The 21,379-nt window shown below is 37.4% G+C and overlaps 1 protein-coding gene across 10 annotated transcripts in view; it reads right to left on the reverse strand.

The window, feature by feature from the left end:
* The window catches only part of TAF2 (TATA-box binding protein associated factor 2), a 107,160-nt gene that overhangs the window by 56,035 nt on the left and 29,746 nt on the right, over positions 1 to 21,379 (reverse strand). For 9 of the 10 annotated variants that reach the window (XM_073999352.1, XM_065519560.1, XM_065519561.1 and 6 more), the window contains 10 exons: positions 21,072 to 21,303; positions 15,376 to 15,560; positions 14,691 to 14,804; positions 13,341 to 13,440; positions 10,042 to 10,127; positions 8,017 to 8,152; positions 5,258 to 5,412; positions 4,463 to 4,577; positions 4,007 to 4,116; positions 1,063 to 1,128 (listed from right to left, as the gene is read on the reverse strand). In XM_073999352.1, coding sequence (XP_073855453.1) covers positions 1,063 to 1,128; positions 4,007 to 4,116; positions 4,463 to 4,577; positions 5,258 to 5,412; positions 8,017 to 8,152; positions 10,042 to 10,127; positions 13,341 to 13,440; positions 14,691 to 14,804; positions 15,376 to 15,560; positions 21,072 to 21,303 — 1,299 coding nt within the window. The remainder of the gene's footprint in view (positions 1 to 1,062; positions 1,129 to 4,006; positions 4,117 to 4,462; positions 4,578 to 5,257; positions 5,413 to 8,016; positions 8,153 to 10,041; positions 10,128 to 13,340; positions 13,441 to 14,690; positions 14,805 to 15,375; positions 15,561 to 21,071; positions 21,304 to 21,379) is intronic. The other variant, XM_073999355.1, reaches the window with a different exon arrangement.

Genomic DNA, 21,379 nt, shown 5'->3' on the forward strand with positions numbered 1-21,379 from the left:
CAAGACTCCGTCTCAAAAAAAAAAAAAAAAAAACAAACACCATCTGTAATATTCAAATTCAGCAAATATTGCGTGCTTACTACGGGCAAAGTACTTGCTATGAAAAAATCAAATTAACACTGATCTCAGTTGGGTGCAGTGGCTCATGCCTGTAATCCCAGCACTTTGGGAGGTCGAGGCTGGTGGATCATTTGAGGTCAGGAGTTCAAGGCTAACCTGGCCAACATGGCAAAACCCCAAATCTACTAACAATACAAAAATTAGCCAGGCATGGTGGCATGCAGCCAGGCATGCAGTGAGCCAAGATGGTGCCACTGCACTCCAGCCTGGGCAATCAAGCAAGACTCTGCCTCAAAAAAAAAAAAAAAAAAAAATTAACACTGATCTTGAAGGGCAAATGAACATAATCTGTATATAAACAGTAGTGATAATCTGGCAATCAAGTTAGTAAATAACTACAGAGGTTTTATAAAAAATATACAGGTACAGAATGGGCAAAATCAGAAAGTCTGAGCTGTATCATATTTAAAAATAAAACACTGTCAATCAATAAATATTACCACATAAAGTTTAGAACAGTGGTTTTTAAATTGTTTCGCAAGCATAGGGAGACTTAAGGCACCCCAGACCTTTGTTCTAAGGACAAAGAATCAGTATCACCAGGGAGCTCACGAGTAATGCAAACTATCAGGCCTCACTAGTGTAGTACTGGATCAGAAACTGCATTTTGGGAAGGTCCCCAACTGATTCACATGCACGTTATAGTTTGAGCACTGCTCTAGAGGCCACCAAGAGAGAACAAGAAAGCTGCCTAGTCAAAGTTATGCCCACCCCTCAACCATAATGCATTTCCTCTTAATTTCACCTAGGCTCTGCAGACTTACTTTTATCTCTTTGATTAGTTATGATTTTACATAAACTGTTTTAACATAGGGTTTCTATTAAAAAAAATTTTAAAGCACTCATCTGGAGGACAGTTACATGCTTTTACATATGCATAATGAAGTAGACAAATGAGAATGCAGAAAAATTATAACCTTATATTTAAGTTAACTAACTTACTCCATTGCAGAAAGATCCATGTCAACTTCCTCCCCATTCATCAGTGGGATTTTTTTCTTTTTATTCCTACGTTTAAGAAAAAGTAGGTTAGAAAACTGTGAGATTTCTAATTCTGAATGGAGATTAACAGCAGCTAAAGTTCAAATAAAGGATTTCACACAACATTGAAAGCTATCCTTAGGAAAAATGGCTATCAAATGTAATAAAATTTAAATAGAACAAAGTGTTTATTTAAAAGCTGGTGGGAATCAAGTAAATATCAAATTATTTTCCTGATCAAATGTTAACAAGAAGCATAAATATATAATAAAATGTCAACCTAAAACATATATTCCAAGAACTGGTAGCTACAATTTTGTATAGAAAAGGGGATATATCAGTAAAGAAAACTCTTAAATAGAAAAAGGATCAGGCTTGAAATGGGAAACGAATAATTCTGAGTTGTCTGCTGCATATATGCAAAGTTCTGTCCTACATGAATTAACTAATAAAGTATCGTAAGAGTACTGATCATATGTAGAACCAATTAATATGCACAAGATTCAAGATAAGCAAAAACAAAAGCAACTGTTTTTATGTTAACTGGGGAAGGGCAAATAAAAACAGGCACGGAGAAAAGTTTTCCTGTGTTCCTCATACCAGAGAATACTCAAATGACATTCTGTTATTACAGAGAAAAAAACCTGAGAATAGCAATCAAATGTTACCAATTTCCAAGGCGGATAGTACAAAAAGAAATAAGTAACTCACTCTGATTTAAGGAAGAATTTTCTCAGAGTAAGAATGACTGTAAGATTTCAGAATCAAGTTCTTTAAAGGACTTCAAAGTCAACAGACACTCTCATCTATCTGAGTGAACTAAACACAGTCATGAGTATAACACTTCTGTTCCTGAAAGTTCGTATTTCTCCAGCAAAGCACAGACAGGTTCTCATCTCTCACTATTCAGAGTACATACTAATTGTTGTGCCAAATAAGTGGTAACTGAAAAATATATTAAAGAAAAGTGGGAATTTGCCTTTGAAATACATCGAGAAGATTCTGAAGGGGCATGATAATATAGAGAAAAAAGCAAAAAAGACACAGCAAGATGCAGAGGCTTTTCATGACATATTGAGCTCTTTCCCTTCAATCACCATTTTTTCTAATATTTCCTGTAGGTATTGATCCAACAAGACTAGTAAGAATGAACCTATTTGTCTTGAATTTTTTTCTAGTACCAAAAACTCGAACTTCCATTCTCACCCCTCAGCCTCTACCTTCCAACAAAATGAGGATTCTTAAAGCTAAATGTTAAAAAATTGTTATTTAATTCTAAAGATAAAAATGTCATCAAGAAGGCAAGCAAACAAAGAATGTTTGGTAATACTAACTGGAAGTAAAATGAGGAAAAAAAGATATCTGATAGCATGTTCTCTACCTAAAAAAGTAGGTATACATAGGCTGGGCATGGTGGCTCATGCCCGTAATCCCAGCACTTTGGGAGGCCGAGGTGGGCGGATCATCTGAGGTCAGGAGTTCAAGACCAGCTTGGTTAACATGATGAAACCCCGTCACTACTAAAAATACAAAAAGTAGCAGGGGGTGGTGGCAGGTGCCTGTAATCCCTGCTACTCAGGAGGCTGATGCAGGAGAATTGCTTGAACCAGGAGGCGGAGATTGCAATGAGCTGAGATCACGCCACTGCACTCCAGCCTGGGCGGCAGAGCAAGACTCTGTCTAAAAAAATTAGGTATACCTAAAACCACAAAAACCCCAGAAGAAAACCTAGGTAATACCATTCAGGACATAGGCATGGGCAAAGGCTTTATGACTAAAACACCAAAAGTATTGGCAACAAAAGTCAAAATTGACAAATGGGATCTAATGAAACTAAAGAGCTTCTGCACAGGTAAAGAAGCTACCATTAGAGTGAACAGGCAACCTACAGAATGGGAGAAAATTTTTGCAATCTATCCATCCGACAAAGGGCTAATATCCAGAATCTACAAGGAACTTAAACTTACAAGAAAAAAACCAACCCCATCAAAAGTGGGTTAAGGATATGAACAGACACTTCTCAAAAGAAGACATTTATGCGGCAACAAACATGAAAAAAAGCTCATCATCACTGGTCATTAGAGAAACGCAAATCAAAACCATAATGAGATACCATCTCACGCCAGTTAGAATGGCCATCATTAAAAAGTCAGGAAATAGCAGATGCTAGAGAGGATGTGGAGAAATAGGAATGCTTTTACACTGTTGGTGGAAGTGTAAATTAGTTCAACTATTGTGGAAGGCAGTGTGGCAATTCCTCAAGGATCTAGAACCAGAAATACCATTTGACCCAGAAATCCCATTACTGGGTATTACCCAAAGGATTATAAATCATTCTCCTATAAAGACACATGGACATATGTTTATCGCAGCACTGTTCACAATAGCAAAGACTGGGAACCAACCCAAATGCCCATCAATGATAAACTGGATAAAGAAAACGTGGCACATATATACCATAGAATACTATGCAGCCATAGAAAAGAATGAGTTCATGTCCTTTGCAGGGACATGAATGAAGCTGGAAACCATCATTCTCAGCAAACTAACACAGGAACAGAAAACCAAACACCACATGTTCTCACTCATAAGTGGGAGTTGAACAATGAGAACACAAGGACACAGGCAGCGGAACATCACACACCAGGGCCTGTTGGGCGGTCGGGGTCTAGGGGAGGAATAGCATTAGGAGATATACCTAATGCAGATGACGGGTTGATGGGTGCAGCAAACCACCATGGCACATGTATACCTATGAAACAAACCTGCACGTTCTGTACATGTATCCCACAACTTAAAGTATAATTTTTAAAAATTAGGTATACAACAGAATTTTTATTTTGGCATTTTAGTCTGTGAGATTTGTAGTTTACCCTTCAATTTATAGTTATTATGTAATGCCTACCTTCTACTTTTGGAATGGCAGGGTATATCGTGTTTAAGGCTGTTTTCTTCAATTTGCAGCGTATGATTGAAGGATCCATCTAACTCCTGCACTGTCACTTTAAGTGGTCCCTTTTTAAAAAAACAACACACTGTTCAGAGATGTGATTTAAAAAATACCAATATGTATGCTTATGTGTACAGAGAAATATAAATCAAGATATAAAATGATATTACACAAAATGAGTATCTGGAGACCTAGATAGGCAATTGGTGCCAAAGAGGGCAACTGGAAGATTCTGAGTCCCCTGATATCTCTGTACCTCTACTTCCCTTCTTTGACAAAGCCAATGTTTTCACAAATTATCCTCTGCAAACAAAATCTCATTAATTTCTAAGTAGTAACCCATCCCTAAGTCCCTCTTCTATTGAAACTGAGGAGATAGCAGTACAAAGGCCATTTTGGAAAAACACTTACCACATATTTCTGAGTTCCAGGAGATGTATAGTCCTGTTTTATTTCCAATTCCAAGACATTTCGTTTTCTATTAAATGCAAAACTTCCATAAAATTTTACCACTCCACTCTGATCTCTGAAGAATTGTAAAGGAAATTTTACATACAAAAGTGAATATGTACTAAACAAAATAAATTATCCATCTTGGTATTAGTAATTTTCAAGTGCATTCCCACCAGTTCAAAGTTTGAGAGCATACTCTGCTGTAAATCAGGTCGCAAAGTATTCAAAGTACTTGTGAAAAATGCTTTCCCAGATTTAAATAAAATTTCTGAAATACTGACAAATTTGTGTTTTGAAAGAAGCAGAACCACTATACAAGGTTATTAATATAATAAAGTGAAAAATGCAAAAATTGCAAAATTCCAAGATACCACTCCAACTGTGCCAACCCCTAACTACATCCACAAGTCAACAAACTACTGCACCTCACAAGTAATTCTACAGGCCTCTCTGGCAGATTACTTACCTATCCTACCATCAAACCAGTTTTTTTACTCACATAGTCTTTACTCACTAGAAAATACTTTAAAATATGCCAAACTTTACAAATATAAACATACGTGTGTGGACCTTAATGTCTAGTAGGAATCTCAGATGAAACAATCCACAGTTCATCATTATTTCTACCACTGTTTAGAAATATAAACAGTTCATACTTCCTTTAGTCCCCCTCAAACCTCTCCTTCCATCTTCCCCTTGCACATATACCTTATTCCCTTCCCCACTTTGTTGAACTGCTATTGAAAAGGATACACCCACTGCTTTATTAACGGCTGAATATCTTTGCCAGAGACATTTGAAATGGATTTCAAAAACCCAGATGTGGAAACCAACATCTGACTCCACATATGTGACTGGAACTTCTGAGATGAAGCAGTACTAGCCAGACTTAGCAGTTTATTGAAAACCTGTAAGGATAAAATCATTTAGTAAGTTCATATAACAGATTCTTTTCAATTATATAGAATACTCACTTCGCACTATAACTTTATTATAGTCAATTATAGAAGACAATAATTTCACTATTACATAGATTATTCTAAAGACTACCAGCAACAGAAATATGCAAAGATATAAGCAGCCAGAATACAAAACCATTCTTCATATAAACATTATTGAATGTTAATGATATACTGCATAATACTGTTCATTAAGAATTACAGTAAGTATATAATACTGTGGGCGGCAAGTCACCCAGGTGCCAAAGCAAGAGACCAAGGGCACGAGCTGTTCCAGTATAATAAAGAAAATAGATAAAATAAGAATAGTTATACTAGATATAGATCATAGATACGATTATATATGAATATCATTAATCATTAGTTTGTAGCAATTCCTCTTTATTCCAATATTATAATAATCCTTGCTCTACAATTATAACCTAGGAAAAACCAGGCCATACAGAGATAGGAGCTGAAGGGGCACAATGAGAAGTGACCAGAAGACAAGAATATGAGCCTCTGTCATGCCCGGACAGGGCCACTAGAGAGCTCCTTGATCTAGCGGTAACACCAGTGTCTGGGAAGACGCCTACTACCAAGCAGACCATGGTCTAGCAGTGGCGTCAGTGCCAAGGAAAAGCACCCGCTACTTAGCAGACTGGGAAAGGGAGTCTTCCTTTCCCCGGGGGAGTTTAGAGAAGACTCTGCTCTACCACCTCTTGTGGAGGGCCTTGACATCCATCAGGCCCGCCCGCAGTTATCCGGAGGCCTAACCGTCTCCCTGTGATGCGGTGCTTCAGCAGTCATGCTCCTGTTTCACTTTCATGTTCCATTCCGTACACCTGGCTCCGCCCACCTGGCTCCACCCTCTAGATAGCAGTAGCAAAATTAGTGAAAGTATTAAAGTCTCTGACTTTTCTGAAAAGAGCATAGAAGAAATAATGATGTAAGCTGTCCTCTCTCTCTCCGCCTTGGCTACCTAACAGGGAAGGGACCCCTGTCTGGTGGACATGTGACTCACATGACCTTATCAATCATTGGAGATGACTCACACTCTTTACCCTGCCCCCTTTTGCTTTGTATCCAACAAATAACAGCACAGCCAGGCATTCGGGGCCACTACTGGTCTCCGCGTCTTGGTGGTAGTGGTCCCTCAGGCCCAGCTGTCTTTTATCTCTTGGTCTTGTGTCTTTATTTCTATGATCTCTTGTCTCTGCACACGGAGAGAAAAACCCACCAACCCTGTGGGGCTGGTGCCTACATAATACCAATAATTTATTGTGTTACGAGTTTACATAGAAGCTAGAAATTAAGAAGTTAATGATACTCATCAGGATTTATACTACTCCAAAGCCTGAGTGGCTCTTTATGGACCATCTCTCATTTAATGTTTCTGTTCTTCATTCTAAAGGCTGGGTGCGGTGGCTCATGCCTGTAATCCCAGCACTTTGACAGACCAAAGCAGGTGGGTAGCTTGAGCCCAGGAGTTTGAAACCAGACTGGGCAACATGGTGAAACCCCATCTCTACAAACAATACAAAAATTAGCCAGGGGTGATGGTGCATGCTTATAGTCCCAGCAACTCAGGAGGCTGAGAAAGATGAGAGGATCCCTTGAGCCTGGGAGATCAAGGCTGCAGTGGGCCGTGACTGCACCACTGCACTCCAGCCTGGGCAACAGAGTAAGACCCTATCTCAAAAAACAAACAAAACAAACCAAAAAAAAGGCAAGGTGAAAGAAAGATTAAAGAAACTGAACTTTATAGCAAACTTAAAATGCTTTAAAAAAATTATTTTTTACCTGCCTCTAAGAATGTTATCAATGAAAAAAAATGGCTGAACATTTGGTTTCCACTCTCAACTACTAAATCACAACTATTTACACTGAAACTTGCTTAAAATATATGGCAAAATTTAGCAATAGCAAAAACAAACATTTTTTATATTGGTTTACATTTTTCTATTGAAAACAGTTTAAAGTGGCATTTCATCTTTAATATAATGCAGAACACAAATTCATATGCATAGATATGTTTTACTTTCATCCCGACAATTCTAATTTTTTTTTCTCTTGAGACAGAGTCTCGCTCTGTCGCCCAGGCTGGTGTGAAGTGGCACAGTCATAGCTCACTGCCGCTTCAACCTCCTGGACTCAAGCAATCCTCCTGCCTCCACCTCCCAAGAAGGTGGGACTACAGAATCATGCCACTATGCCTGACTTTGTAATATAAATTTTTTTTAGATGGGGTCTTATCACATTGCCCAGGCTAGTCTCGAACACCTGGCCTCAAGCAATCATCCCACCTCAGCCTCCCAAAGTGCTGGGATTATAGGCATGAGATGCCATGCCCAACCACTACATTCTGTCTTCATAAAAATCATGTGCTAAGTTGTTCTGGTATTGATATCCATTCTACATCTGAGGAAATGCAAATATAAAGCACAGGTTGCTTAGTGGGCAGACAAAACTATATATCCAGATGTCCTGACTCCTATTCTACAGAAACATATTCAGGTTGCACACATACAGATATTTATTTACCATTGTTAAGTTCTTAACTTTAATACTTACCTGTAGCATAAATTCCATACTGATCCTATTTTCAATCAATCTCATCACAAGGTGGGCTTTACACTGAAACATAGTGTAGTATTCCCAGGACAGCGTATGTGGATGCTTTATTGAAAAGTGTAGATGGGAAGCTGGACTAAAAAAAATAAACACATTTACCTAATACAGCAAATTTGACTATTAATAAACAATAAATTTCATGACCACATCAAGAAAATACCCAAAAAAACCTCATGGGAATATATAAACAATTTCCTTAGTACTAAGAAACATTTAAAAATAAACTTAACTGGAAGAAAATTATGAAGTTTTACTTAAGGACATAAAGGAAAATCTGAATAAAAAGAAACAAATAGCAAGCTCCTAGATGGGAAGATACAATACTGTAAATACTTGCATTCTCCCCAAATTTGTCAATACGATCAATGCAATTCCAATAAATATCCCAACACTGAAGCATGCACAAATGTATATTAAGGATTGATTATATATATAAAACAAAAACCATTAAAAAAGTACTAAAAGAAATGAAGGAAAAAATTTCTCTTTATAATTTTGGAATGGGAAAAACTTTCCTAAGAAAAAATATAAAATCTGGAAGATATAAAGACCACAATGACTATGTAAAAATAAAAATTTTTGACATAATGAAAAGGATCATACATTTAGAGAAAGATAGTCTAGAAAATATTTATGACATACATGAACATTTAAGTTGTTTACAAATTATCACTAGACAAAATAATGCTATGGTGAATATCTTTTTACACATGTGCAAATATTTCTGTATGATAAATGCCTGAAGAAGAATTTCTTTTTGGGGGGGAAGCGGATAGAGTCTCCCTCTTGTCCCCAGGTCGAAGTGCAGTGGCACAATCTAGGCTCACTGCAACCTCTGCCTCCTGGGTTCAAGCGATTCTCTTGCCTCAGCCTCCAGAGTAGTTCAGACCAGGCACCTGCCACCATGCCTGGCTAATTTTTGTATTTTTTGGTAGAGATGGGGTTTTGTCATGTTGGCCAGGCTGGTGTCAAACTCCTGAACTCTGGTGGTCCACCTGCCCAGCCTCCCAAAATGCTGGGGTTACAGGCATAAGCTCCCATGCTGGGCCACAAGAATATCTACATGATCACATACCTAGAAGAATTGCTGCATCTAAAAATTACCCATTGTACAATTCTGATTAGTACCACACTAAATTCCCCATCAGAAACACTGTATTGAACTATACTCTCACAGTGTACGAGTGGTGCTATGGTTTGTTTGAATGATGGTGCCCCCTCCAAAATTCATATTGAAACTTAAACCCCAATGCAACAGTTTTAAGAGGGGTGGCCTTTGGGATGTGATTAAGTCATCAGGGATCTACCCTCATAAATGGGATTAGCGCCCTCTAAAAAGGCTCCAGGCTGAAGGGAGTGTTCTCTTGCCCTGCCATCCCTTCCACCTTGTGAGGACACAACATTCTTCCCCGCTGGAGGACGCAGCGACTAGGTGCCAACTAGGTGTGGAGAGCAGCCCTCACCAGACACCAATCCTCCCAGTGCCTCAATCTGGAACTTCCCAGCCTTCAGAACAAGAAGTAAATTTCTATTGTTTATATTATTGCCCAGTCTGTGGTACTTTGTTATAGTAGCATAAACAAACTATGGCAAGTGGTATCACACATCTCCTTCAAAATGTAGCATATTGGTTAAGGCAGGAGGATTGCTCGAGCCCAAGAGTTTGAGATCAGCCTGGGTAACAATGTGAGATCTCACTTAAAAAAACAATAAAAATTTTTTTTTAAATGTGGCATATTAAAACTTAAAATACTTTAATCAATCTGACATTTTAAAAATTATTTTTATATTTTACTTATTACTTCCAACCCTAAGAGCTTTATGAGTTTGTAAGCTTTAGCAAAGGACAGCAATAAACAAAAAGGTTAAATTCTGAGGTACAATGAAATACTATTTAGCTCTTAAATGAAATAATTTTCATATATAGTCAAGATTTATAATATCATCTCTGAACAATAAACATACTTATCCTTCTCTTTTCCTCCACCAAATATGGGATGTAGTAAAACTCCACCAGTTTTCAGTTCATATGCCACAATTCTGTCTAGCTCCTAAAAAATATATAAAAATAGGAGTCAGTAAAATTTGTAAAGTAACATTTTTTTACATACCAAATTTTAGAATTAAACTGAATTCTCATTTCCTAAAACCAGATGTAAATTTCTTAAAATAAGTGAAATGTATTTAAAGAGTAGTTTATGTTCTTATAAATAAAGCAGCCCATGTAACTGGCAGAATGACAAAAGCCAAAGACTTCCCTACTTTGTGACTTCAGGGCTGGACAGCAGCCTGGCAACTTTTTCTTATGGCTGTTCTCAATCTCTCTGAGCTGTCTCCAAGTTTATTTTTTCCTTCTCTGTATTTTGCTTCAAGGAATTCAGGCGAGTAAAAAGGAATGGGAATAAATTATGTCAGGAATCCATCATTTTAAACTTCTCCAGTCTTCTCTAACATGACATAAATCGAACTTTAAAAAAAGGGATTTTTTTTTAAACAGAAAAAAAAAAAAGCAGGTGCAGGGGGTTGTTTTTTGTTTTGTTTTGAGACAGGGTTTTACTCTGTAACACAGGCTGGAGTTCAGTAGCTGATTATGGCTTACCGCAGCCTTAACTACCTTGGCTTAGGTGATCCTCCCAACTCAGCCTTCCAAGAAGCTGGAACTACAGGCACATGCCACCATGCCTGGTTAATTAAAATAAAAAAAAAGCATAAGTGAAGGTGGGCACAGTGGCTCACACCTGTAATCCATCCCAGCACTTCGGGAAGCTGAGGCGAGTGGATCATGAGGTCAGGAGTTCGAGACCATCCTGGCCAACATGGTAAAACCACGTCTCTACTAAAAATACAAACAATTAGCCGGGCATGATGGCAGGTGCCTATAATTCCAGCTCTCAGGAGGCTAAGGTAGAAGAATCACTTAAACCCAGACGCAGAGGTTGCAGTGAGCCAAGATTGTGCCACTGCACTACAGCCTGGGCAACAGAGTGAGACTCCGTCTCAAAAAAAAAGAAAAGCATAAGTGAAAAAAAAACACTACCACAATTGTGCTGGAATATTGGGGGAACCCGCCTTCAATATTTCAACATAGGTTCTTTCTATTTTCCATAAGTGTCGGCCAGCTGAGAAATAAAGAGAGACAGTATAAAGAGAAGAATTTTACAGCTGGGCCGCCGAGGGTGACATCACATATCAGTAGGACTATGATGCCGACCTGAGTCTCAGACCAGCAAGTTTTTATTAAGGGTTTTAAAAGGGGAGGGAGTGTAAGAACAGGGAGTAGGTACAAAGATCACATGCGTCAAAGGGCAAAAGGCTAGTAAGGGTCTAAAAAAGATCATATGCTTCTGAGGGAATAGCACAAAAGGCAAAAGCAGAACTACTGATAAGGGTCCAACAAAGGTCACAAGGCAAAGGGCAAAAGCAGAACTACTGATAAGGGTCTACGCTCAGCAGTGCATGTATTGTCTTGATAAACATCTTAAATAAGAGAAAACAGGGTCCGAGAACAGAGAACCAGTCTGACCACAAATTTACCAGGGCGGAATTTTTCCCCACCCTAGTAAGCCTGGGGGTCCTGCAGGAGACCAGGGCATATCCCAGTCCTTATCTCAACCACATAAGACAGACGTTCCCAGAGTGGCCGTTTATAGACCTTCCCCCACAGGAATGCATTCCTTTCCCAGGGTATTAATATTAATATTCCTTGCTACAAAAAGAATTTAGCGATATCTTCCCTACTTGCATGTCTGTTTATAGGCTCTCTGCAAGAATAAAAATATGGCTCTTTTTGCCCGACCCCACAGGCAGTCACACCTCATGGTTGTCTTCCCTTGTTCCCTAAAAAATCACTGTTATTCTGTTCTTTTTCAAGGTGCACCGATTTCATTTTGTTCAAACACAGGTTTCACAATCAATTTGTACAGTTAACACAATTATCACAGTGGTCCTGAGGTGACGTACATCCTCAGCTTATGAAGATAACAGGATTAACAGATTAAAGTAAAGACAGGCATAAGAAATTATAAAAGTATTATTTGGGAACTGATAAATGTCCATATTAAAATGAAATCTTCACAATTTATGTTCCTCTGCTGCAGCTCCAGTCGGTCCCTCCATTCGGGGTCCCTGACTTCCTGCAACATTGGAAACTCATAACTGCTTTAAATAATATAGATGTAGTATAGAAAAGTGGCAAACAGCATAGGGAAGAAACTAAAAGCCAAGCTAGAATCCTGGGCCTACTACTTACTAGCTGTATACTTTGACCACATAATTTAACCTTTCTTTCTGTGCCTCAGTTTCTTCATCTATAAAATGGGAATAATAGCAAGGTAGTTAGGAGAATTAGGTTCATTAATATTTATAAAACATTGGTAACAGTGCCTGAAACATTTTAAGTGTTGTGTTATTCTCTTCTTCTTCTTTAATAGTTTCTGAAATAAAGAAGAGACTCCTTCAGTTATAGATGTACAAATACCTTAATAGCTCTAGATGTTTAAAGTATTCGAAAATTAACTTTTTGGCTTGAGTTTACTCTTGGATGATAATAATATGTAAAATGAGAATAAGGGGAAGATGATAAGGTTTGTTTAATAAAGATATTAAAGGCTGCAATTTTTCCATCTGAGAAGGAAGACACTAAGCATGATATGATTAAAATGTTTATGTATATGACCAGAATGTGCTAAGTAAAATACAATTGATGTTATATTTTTGGCCAAATCTTTAAATTGTTAAAAAAAAAAAAAAAAAAAAGACATGAAATGACAACACAAATGCATTCAAGGCCTAGCCAGAATATAAGCAGTTAATATGTGCAAAGCATCATGCACATTACATGTATAATGTCTAATAATCTCTGCCCATAGGCAGACACTACGACTGCCCTCAAGAAACAGATGAGACTTGGAAAGATTAAGGTCACAAAGCTAAACAAATTTAGGAAGCACAATTACAAATGACTACTAAAAGGAGCTGGGACATACCTAACAACCAATCTGATGTTTAAGGAACTTAAATATTCTCTTCCATAGAGGAAAAAATGTTTTTAGGGGCCAATGTTGACAATGGAGATTAGATAAAATAGACCATTAGTCTTTCTCAGTAAATCGATTCCCATTTTGCTGGGAAAAATTAGGGATTTTCAAGTAGTATTTTGAAGTATTTTACAGTCATTAAAAATGGAGGACATGAGACCTGGAAATCAGGAGAACATTAACAGTCTTACTGACTTGTAAGTGGATGAGGGATCTAGCTGTCATTACCTCTTTAATCCAATGGCGGTATTCATTAACACCAAAAGTTTTTTTCATCCAAAGTCCATAGATATAGCCTGAAATTCCCTTCAGCACCCATTCATCAGACCTGAGCAAAAAGTCAAAGTACAGATTACTTTTAATCATAAAAACTCCTCAGAAAATGTCGAAGAGGATAATGGAATAAGTGTAGTGTGTATTTCCCTGCCTTCATAAAGAAAATGAAAATTATTAACAAATCATTAGGTTCCCCAACTTCCTCTGGCTGAGTTCTGCTTGCCCATTCATTATACCTTATTCACACCTGCCTTTACCATTAATTATGAGACTGCTTTACAGTCTTGCTTCAGGTATAAATTACTAGAGTATATGTTCTACTCTGACAGTGCTGCTTCCCTCCTGCCCAACTCTGTTCTTACTGTCTTTGCCTCTAGGGAAATACTTGCTCATAGTCAGGACTATACTGTTGAATTCTAAAAGTCCACATGCTATTATTGCCAATCCCATGCATTACATTAATAATGACATTCTAAAACCTAAAGTTTAATTGCTTCATTCATTTTTGTTGCTTTCTCTAGAAAAATGGCAATTAACATCACTCACTCATTTAGTCATTTGTATACTCATCCATCTATCCATCCACCCACCCCATCCATCCATCCATACATCCAGCCAGCCACCCATATTTTGCCTACTACGTTCCAAGCACTATTCTTTAATGAAACTTCTACATGTGGATTTAGGAAAATTACAAATCAAGAGATCTATGTTTAGCCTCTGCCCTCTCCACTCCAGCAGGCGAAAAAAGAAAACCAAGATTTATATACTCTATATAGTATAGAATGTTCACAATTATAATCTTAATTTTTCTGTTATCTTCTAAATCATCCTCAAGTTAATAAAAAAGAAAAGAAAGAGCATTTATACCTTTCATTTCTTTCAACAAACTGGTACAAAGCTGAGCAATAGTAGGCAAATCCCTAAATAATTATTAATACTGCAGAGGAGCACTATTTTACATTAAATATTAAGTTATTTCCAATTGCTTTGAACACTGACATCAAAATTCTAACAACAGTTTTCTGTACATTTATGTTCTTTTATTTACAGAATTCATTTGGTTCTTTAAGACACCGTCTTACCAAAATCTTACCTTATAAACCACAGAAGTGATTACATTGATTTCATGTCCAAAAAGTTAGGATGAAACTTACAATCATTTTTCTTTAAATACATCTAGAACAGTGTCTCTTAAACTAGCTATCTGCAATTAGGGCAAAGGTCAGCTTAAATGCAGGAAAAGAAAAGAAAAATAAACTTGATTCTTTTCTCAGTAGTATGAACTTTCAGGTTACTCACCAAGACATTCTAGATATGAAACATCCAAAAAACTGCTGGGCCAAGGACTGGGCTAAACACCTTCTAGTCAAAGGTGTCTCATCTATAATCATGGCACTGTGTAAAAGATTCGTGCTGGAATTTAAAAGAGAAGAAAGCTCATTATAACCAAGAAATAAATACTTATTCAGTGAAAATAAAATAATTCCACTTTTAAAACAACAGAAGTTAGATATAAAATAGAAAAAAAAATTATCCCAGCTTTCTAATCTTTTCAAAATTTAGTTAAAATTCCTCATCTTAGTAACTTTTGCTCAAAACAAAGAACACAACATTTTCCACTGATGATATCAGTAAATTTCTGACAATATCAGTACATTTTTAAATAGTGCTAGAAAAAAATTCATACTAGTCATACAATAATTTGTACAATTTTTAAAGAATTCACGAAAACAAGACTAAAATGGGGAAAATATTAATATTAGTTAATTCTGGATGAAGATGAGCCTTTTGAGTTATCTCAAAATTCTTGTCTTCATGTTTTTCTACATTTACAAATTTGAAAAACCAAATTTTCTACAAAGCCAATCACATTTAAATTGGAGAAAAAAGGTCAAAGCTCGTCTTAAAATTGACCACAAAATCAGTAACTTTTCTTCATATCATTACCTTAATTTAGGCATTTCAAATATGAAGAGATACCAACCTAAAAATGCTCATGGAAGCATAAGCAGCCACTTCAACATAAGCCTCATCAATGAAGACAGTCTTAAAACAGGAGTATGGGTATCGACACGTAAGAATTTCTTCATAAAATTCAAAGACTTCATGAAGGTATGATGTGGTATGTTTCAGCAATGGAAGAAGTTGGGGCAAACAAAAATGAGTAACCTGAAAAGAAGAAGCAAGGAAGATCATCTAAATGAAACAGTTACCTTTAATATTGTAAATTTCCTAAATATCTCAATTATAAATAAATGTTCTCATAAATCTATTCTTTAATAATTTAAAGATGCTGAAAGAAAATGTGAAAATGTCCTGAGACTTTGCTGAAGTTGCTTATCAGCTTAAGGAGATTTTGGGCTGAGACAATGGGGTTTTCTAAATATACAATCATGTCATCTGCAAACAGGGACAGTTTGACTTCTTCTTTTCCTAACTGAATACCCTTGATTTCTTTCTCTTGCCTAATTGCCCTAGCCAGAACTTCCAACACTATGTTGAATAGGAGTGGTGAGAGAGGGCATCCCTGTCTTGTGCCAGTTTTCAAAGGGAATTTTTCCAGTTTTTGCCCATTCAGTATGATATTGGCTGTGGGTTTGTCATAAATAGCTCTTATTATTTTGAGGTACGTTCCATCAATACCGAATTTATTGAGCGTTTTTAGCATGAAGGGCTGTTGAATTTTGTCAAAAGCCTTTTCTGCATCTATTGAGATAATCATGTGGTTCTTGTCTTTGGTTCTGTTTATATGCTGGATTATGTTTATTGATTTGCGAATGTTGAACCAGCCTTGCATCCCAGGGATGAAGCCCACTTGATCATGGTGGATAAGCTTTTTGATGTGTTGCTGAATCCGGTTTGCCAGTATTTTATTAAGCAACTTCAGCAAAGTCTCAGGATACAAAATTAATGTGCAAAAATCACAAGCATTCTTATACACCAGTAACAGACAAACAGAGAGCCAAATCAGGAATGAACTTCCATTCACAATTGCTTCAAAGAGAATCAAATACCTAGGAATCCAACTGACAAGGGATGTAAAGGACCTCTTCAAGGAGAACTACAAACCACTGCTCAGTGAAATAAAAGAGGACACAAACAAATGGAAGAACATACCATGCTCATGGATAGGAAGAATCAGTATCGTGAAAATGGCCATACTGCCCAAGGTAATTTATAGATTCAATGCCATCCCCATCAAGCTACCAATGAGTTTCTTCACAGAATTGGAAAAAACTGCTTTAAAGTTCATATGGAACCAAAAAAGAGCCCGCATCTCCAAGACAATCCTAAGTCAAAAGAACAAAGCTGGAGGCATCACGCTACCTGACTTCAAACTATACTACAAGGCTACAGTAACCAAAACAGCATGGTACTGGTACCAAAACAGAGATATAGACCAATGGAACAGAACAGAGTCCTCAGAAATAATACCACACATCTACAGCCATCTGCTCTTTGACAAACCTGAGAGAAACAAGAAATGGGGAAAGGATTCCCTATTTAATAAATGGTGCTGGGAAAATTGGCTAGCCATAAGTAGAAAGCTGAAACTGGATCCTTTCCTTACTCCTTATATGAAAATTAATTCAAGATGGATTAGAGACTTAAATGTTAGACCTAATACCATAAAAATCCTAGAGGAAAACCTAGGTAGTACCATTCAGGACATAGGCATGGGCAAAGACTTCATGTCTAAAACACCAAAAGCAACGGCAGCAAAAGCCAAAATTGACAAATGGGATCTCATTAAATTAAAGAGCTTCTGCACAGCAAAAGAAACTACCATCAGAGTGAACAGGCAACCTACAGAATGGGAGAAAATTTTTGCAATCTACTCATCTGACAAAGGGCTAATACCCAGAACCTACAAAGAACTCAAACAAATTTACAAGAAAAAAACAAACAACCCCATCAAAAAGTGGGCAAAGGATATGAACAGACATTTCTCAAAAGAAGACATGCATACAGCCAACAGACACATGAAAAAATGCTCATCATCACTGGCCATCAGAGAAATGCAAATCAAAACCACAATGAGATACCATCTCACACCAGATAGAATGGCGATCATTAAAAAGTCAGGAAACAACAGGTGCTGGAGAGGATGTGGAGAAATAGGAACACTTTTACACTGTTGGTGGGATTGTAAACTAGTTCAACCATTATGGAAAACAGTATGGCGATTCCTCAAGGATCTAGAACTAGATGTACCATATGACCCAGCCATCCCATTACTGGGTATATACCCAAAGGATTATAAATCATGCTGCTATAAAGACACATGCACACGTATGTTTATTGCAGCACTATTCACAATAGCAAAGACTTGGAATCAACCCAAATGTCCATCAGTGACAGATTGGATTAAGAAAATGTGGCACATATACACCATGGAATACTATGCAGCCAGCAAAAAGGATGAGTTTGCGTCCTTTGTAGGGACATGGATGCAGCTGGAAACCATCATTCTTAGCAAACTATCACAAGAACAGAAAACCAAACACCGCATGTTCTCACTCATAGGTGGGAACTGAACAATAAGATCACTTGGACTCAGGAAGGGGAACATCACACACAGGGGCCTATCATGGGGAGGGGGGAGGGGGGAGGGATTGCATTGGGAGTTATACCTGATGTAAATGATGAGTTGATGGGTGCAGCACACCAACATGGCACAAGTATACATACGTAACAAACCTGCACATTATGCACATGTACCCTACAACTTAAAGTATAATAATAATAAATAAATTTAAAAAAAAAAAAAGAAAATGTGAAAATAGTGATTACTTTTACTGATCACATTTATAAAATATTAATTGTACTTAAAAATTAAATTCATGGTGTATTATAAGTCTGTGGAATGCTTAGACCAACTAAAATATAACTCTGGTTCCAAATTCAATTAAAATTTTTTCTCATATGTACACATAATAAGAAAGATTTAAATTTCAAAGGCTTATTATAAACATACTTCTTATTCATAAATATCTAATCTAGTGAATAATGCATGTTATAATAATGCATCTTATCATCTGTTAATGTTAATCATATTATCTGCATATAAAAAATAATTACTGTAGTCCCCCTCTAATATTTCAATTACATACCAAAAACTGCAGAAAAACTTAATGGCAGTTAGGAGATTAAAAAATGCCTGCAACAGAAATAGTAACTCTGGTTTTTTTAATTAGGTTACATCTCACTTTGGTCACACAATTATTGTATGCTATGTCTTACTGTGATCTGTGCTGTTGCAGGAAGTCAGGGACCCTGAACGGACAGACTAGCTGAAGCCACGGCAGAAGAACATAAATTGTGAAGATTTCATGGACATTTATTAGTTCCCCAAATTAATACTTTTATAATTTCTTACGCCTGTCTTTACTGCAATCTCTGAACATAAACTGTGAAGATTTCGTGGACATTTATCACTTCCTCAATCAATACTCTTAAATTTCCTATGTCTGTCTTTAATCTCTTAATCCCGTCATCTTCGTAAGCTGAGGATGTATGTCGCCTCAGGACCCTGTGATGATTGCATTATCTGCACAGATTGTTTGTAAAACATGTGTGTTTGAACAATATGAAATCTTGGTATCCTAAAAAGGAACAGGGTAACAGCAATTTCCAGGGAACAAGGGAGAAAACCATAAAGTCTGACTGCCTGTGGGGCCGGGCAGAACAAAGTCATATTTCTCTTCTTGCAGAAAGCAAATAAGAGAAATATCGCGGAATTCTTTCCCCAGTAAGGAATAACCCTGGGAAAGGAATGCATTCCCAGGGGGAGGCCTCTAAATGGCCACTCTAGGAGTGTCTTTGTCTTATGCGGTTGATGATAAGGGATGAAATACGCCCTAGTCTCCTGCAGTACCCTCAGGCTTGCTAGGATTAGGAAATTCCAGCCTGGCAAATTCTAGTCAGACCAGTTGTCTGCTCTCGAACCCTGTTTCCTGTTAAGATGTTTATCAGTGCCAATGCGTGCCCAACAGGACATGGAACCTCATCAGTAATTCTAATTTCACCCTGGCCTTGTGATCTTGCTCTGTCCTTCTACCCTTGTGATCTTTTATTACCCTTTGAAGCATGTCATCTTTGTGACTCACTCCCTGTTTGTACCCCCTTCCCCTTTTGAAATCCCTAATAAAAACTTCCTGGTTTTGCAGCTCAAGGGGCATCATGGAACCTACCAATAGGTGATGTCATCCCCAGAGGCCCAGTTGTAAAATTTGTCTCTTTTGTACGCTTTCTCTTTATTTCTCAGACCAGCTGACACTTAGGGAAAATAGAAAAGAACCTACACTGAAATACTGGGGGCTGGTTCCCCCGATACTGTGCCACATGAGTGCCATCAACAATGACACAGATCACTGACTAGAACAACCATGTAAGGTTTCACGCAGGAGTGTGAAGCCGTTGTAATCAAATAATAATAATATTTATTATTATTATACTTTAAGTTGTAGGGTACATGTGCATAACGTGCAGGTTTGTTACATATGTATACTTGTGCCATGTTGCTGTGCTGCACCCATCAACTCGTCATTTACATCAGGTATAACTCCCAATGCAATCCCTCCCCCCTCCCCAAAAGAGTCATTGTTAAGACAACATAAGCAAAACCAACACAAAATATCCTGAATCTTTTCCATGAGTGATTTTACAAATCCTGTGAATTTCAGCAAAGAAAATATAAAAGGCAAACTGAGGAGCTCATTGAAAGCCTGCTGCCCTCAATTTTTATTCACATGACTAAAAGAAATGCTGTTGAGATATACATGGTCAAATTACATGTTTATATATTTCTTTAAAAAGAAAAAAAAAAAAAAAAAAAAAACCTAAGTTGAGACTAAAGAAGAGAGGTAACAACTAATAAATCATTTTCTAATCAGCAGAAGTCTCATGCTTGGGGAGGCCTAAAACTGCTATTTGGCCTGTCAATTGATAAATGAATTATGATAAGATATGTGCTGGGAAGAAACTAGAAGTCTTCCTGAGTATGCTAACTGGGTTTCTAACTGTCTATTTTCCTCTGTATAGGTTGAAGAGAGAATAAATCTTCCTCTTTAATTTTGAATTTACAATATTTTACATACCAGAGATGGGACCACAACATTCAAAAACATGATAAACAAAAAGATGACATTAGTAATGAACAGAATTAGTTACAGAAATCAACCTATACTCTAAATAACTGAAGCTCTTTTGAAATGCTAAGACTCTGTTGGAAAATAATCTGAAATTTAAATACAACATTTTAAAAGAAATTCATTCAAGAATTCACATCATTATATATATCAGATAAGGAAACTTATTTATTTATTTATTTTTTGAGACAGAGTCTCAGGCTGTTGCCCAGGCTGGAGTGCAGTGGCGCAACCTTAGCTCAATGCAAGCTCTGCCTCCCGGGTTCAAGCCATTCTCCTGCCTCAGCCTCCCAAGTAGTTAGGACTACAGGTGCCCACCACCATGCCTGGCTAAGTTTTTGTATTTTTAGTAATGATCGGGTTTTGCTGTGTTGGCCAGGATCGATCTCCCGACCTCGTGATCCGCATGCCTTGGCCTCCCAAAGTGCTGGGATTACAGGCGTGAGCCACTGCACCCAGTCAATATCCATCTTTTTAAAAGCAGTAAAAGGCCAGGAGAAGAGTAAGAGGGGAGAGCTCTCTGACTTACCTCATGCATGTATGGATCTACAAGTATTTCAAATGGTCCAATGGCCAAGGAGATATTTGACGCTGCTGTAGGAATGGTAAGCATATAATGGAAAGTTTTCTTCCTCATATCATGGGTATACACTGTCTCCACCAAATCGCCATTAGAAACAGCAACCATTGCAGCATCTACTGTAAATTCTAATTTCCATGTACACAATTCAGAGTATGAATCAACACAAGGGAACCAAAATCTAGAAAAAAGATTGACAGTATAGAAAATGTATTCAAAGTGTCCCCTACATTGCTTTCCCAACATGCAAGTTATTT

Source organism: Macaca fascicularis, chromosome 8 (genome assembly GCF_037993035.2).
Source record: "Macaca fascicularis isolate 582-1 chromosome 8, T2T-MFA8v1.1".
In the NCBI taxonomy this organism is placed as follows: Eukaryota; Metazoa; Chordata; class Mammalia; order Primates; family Cercopithecidae; genus Macaca; species Macaca fascicularis.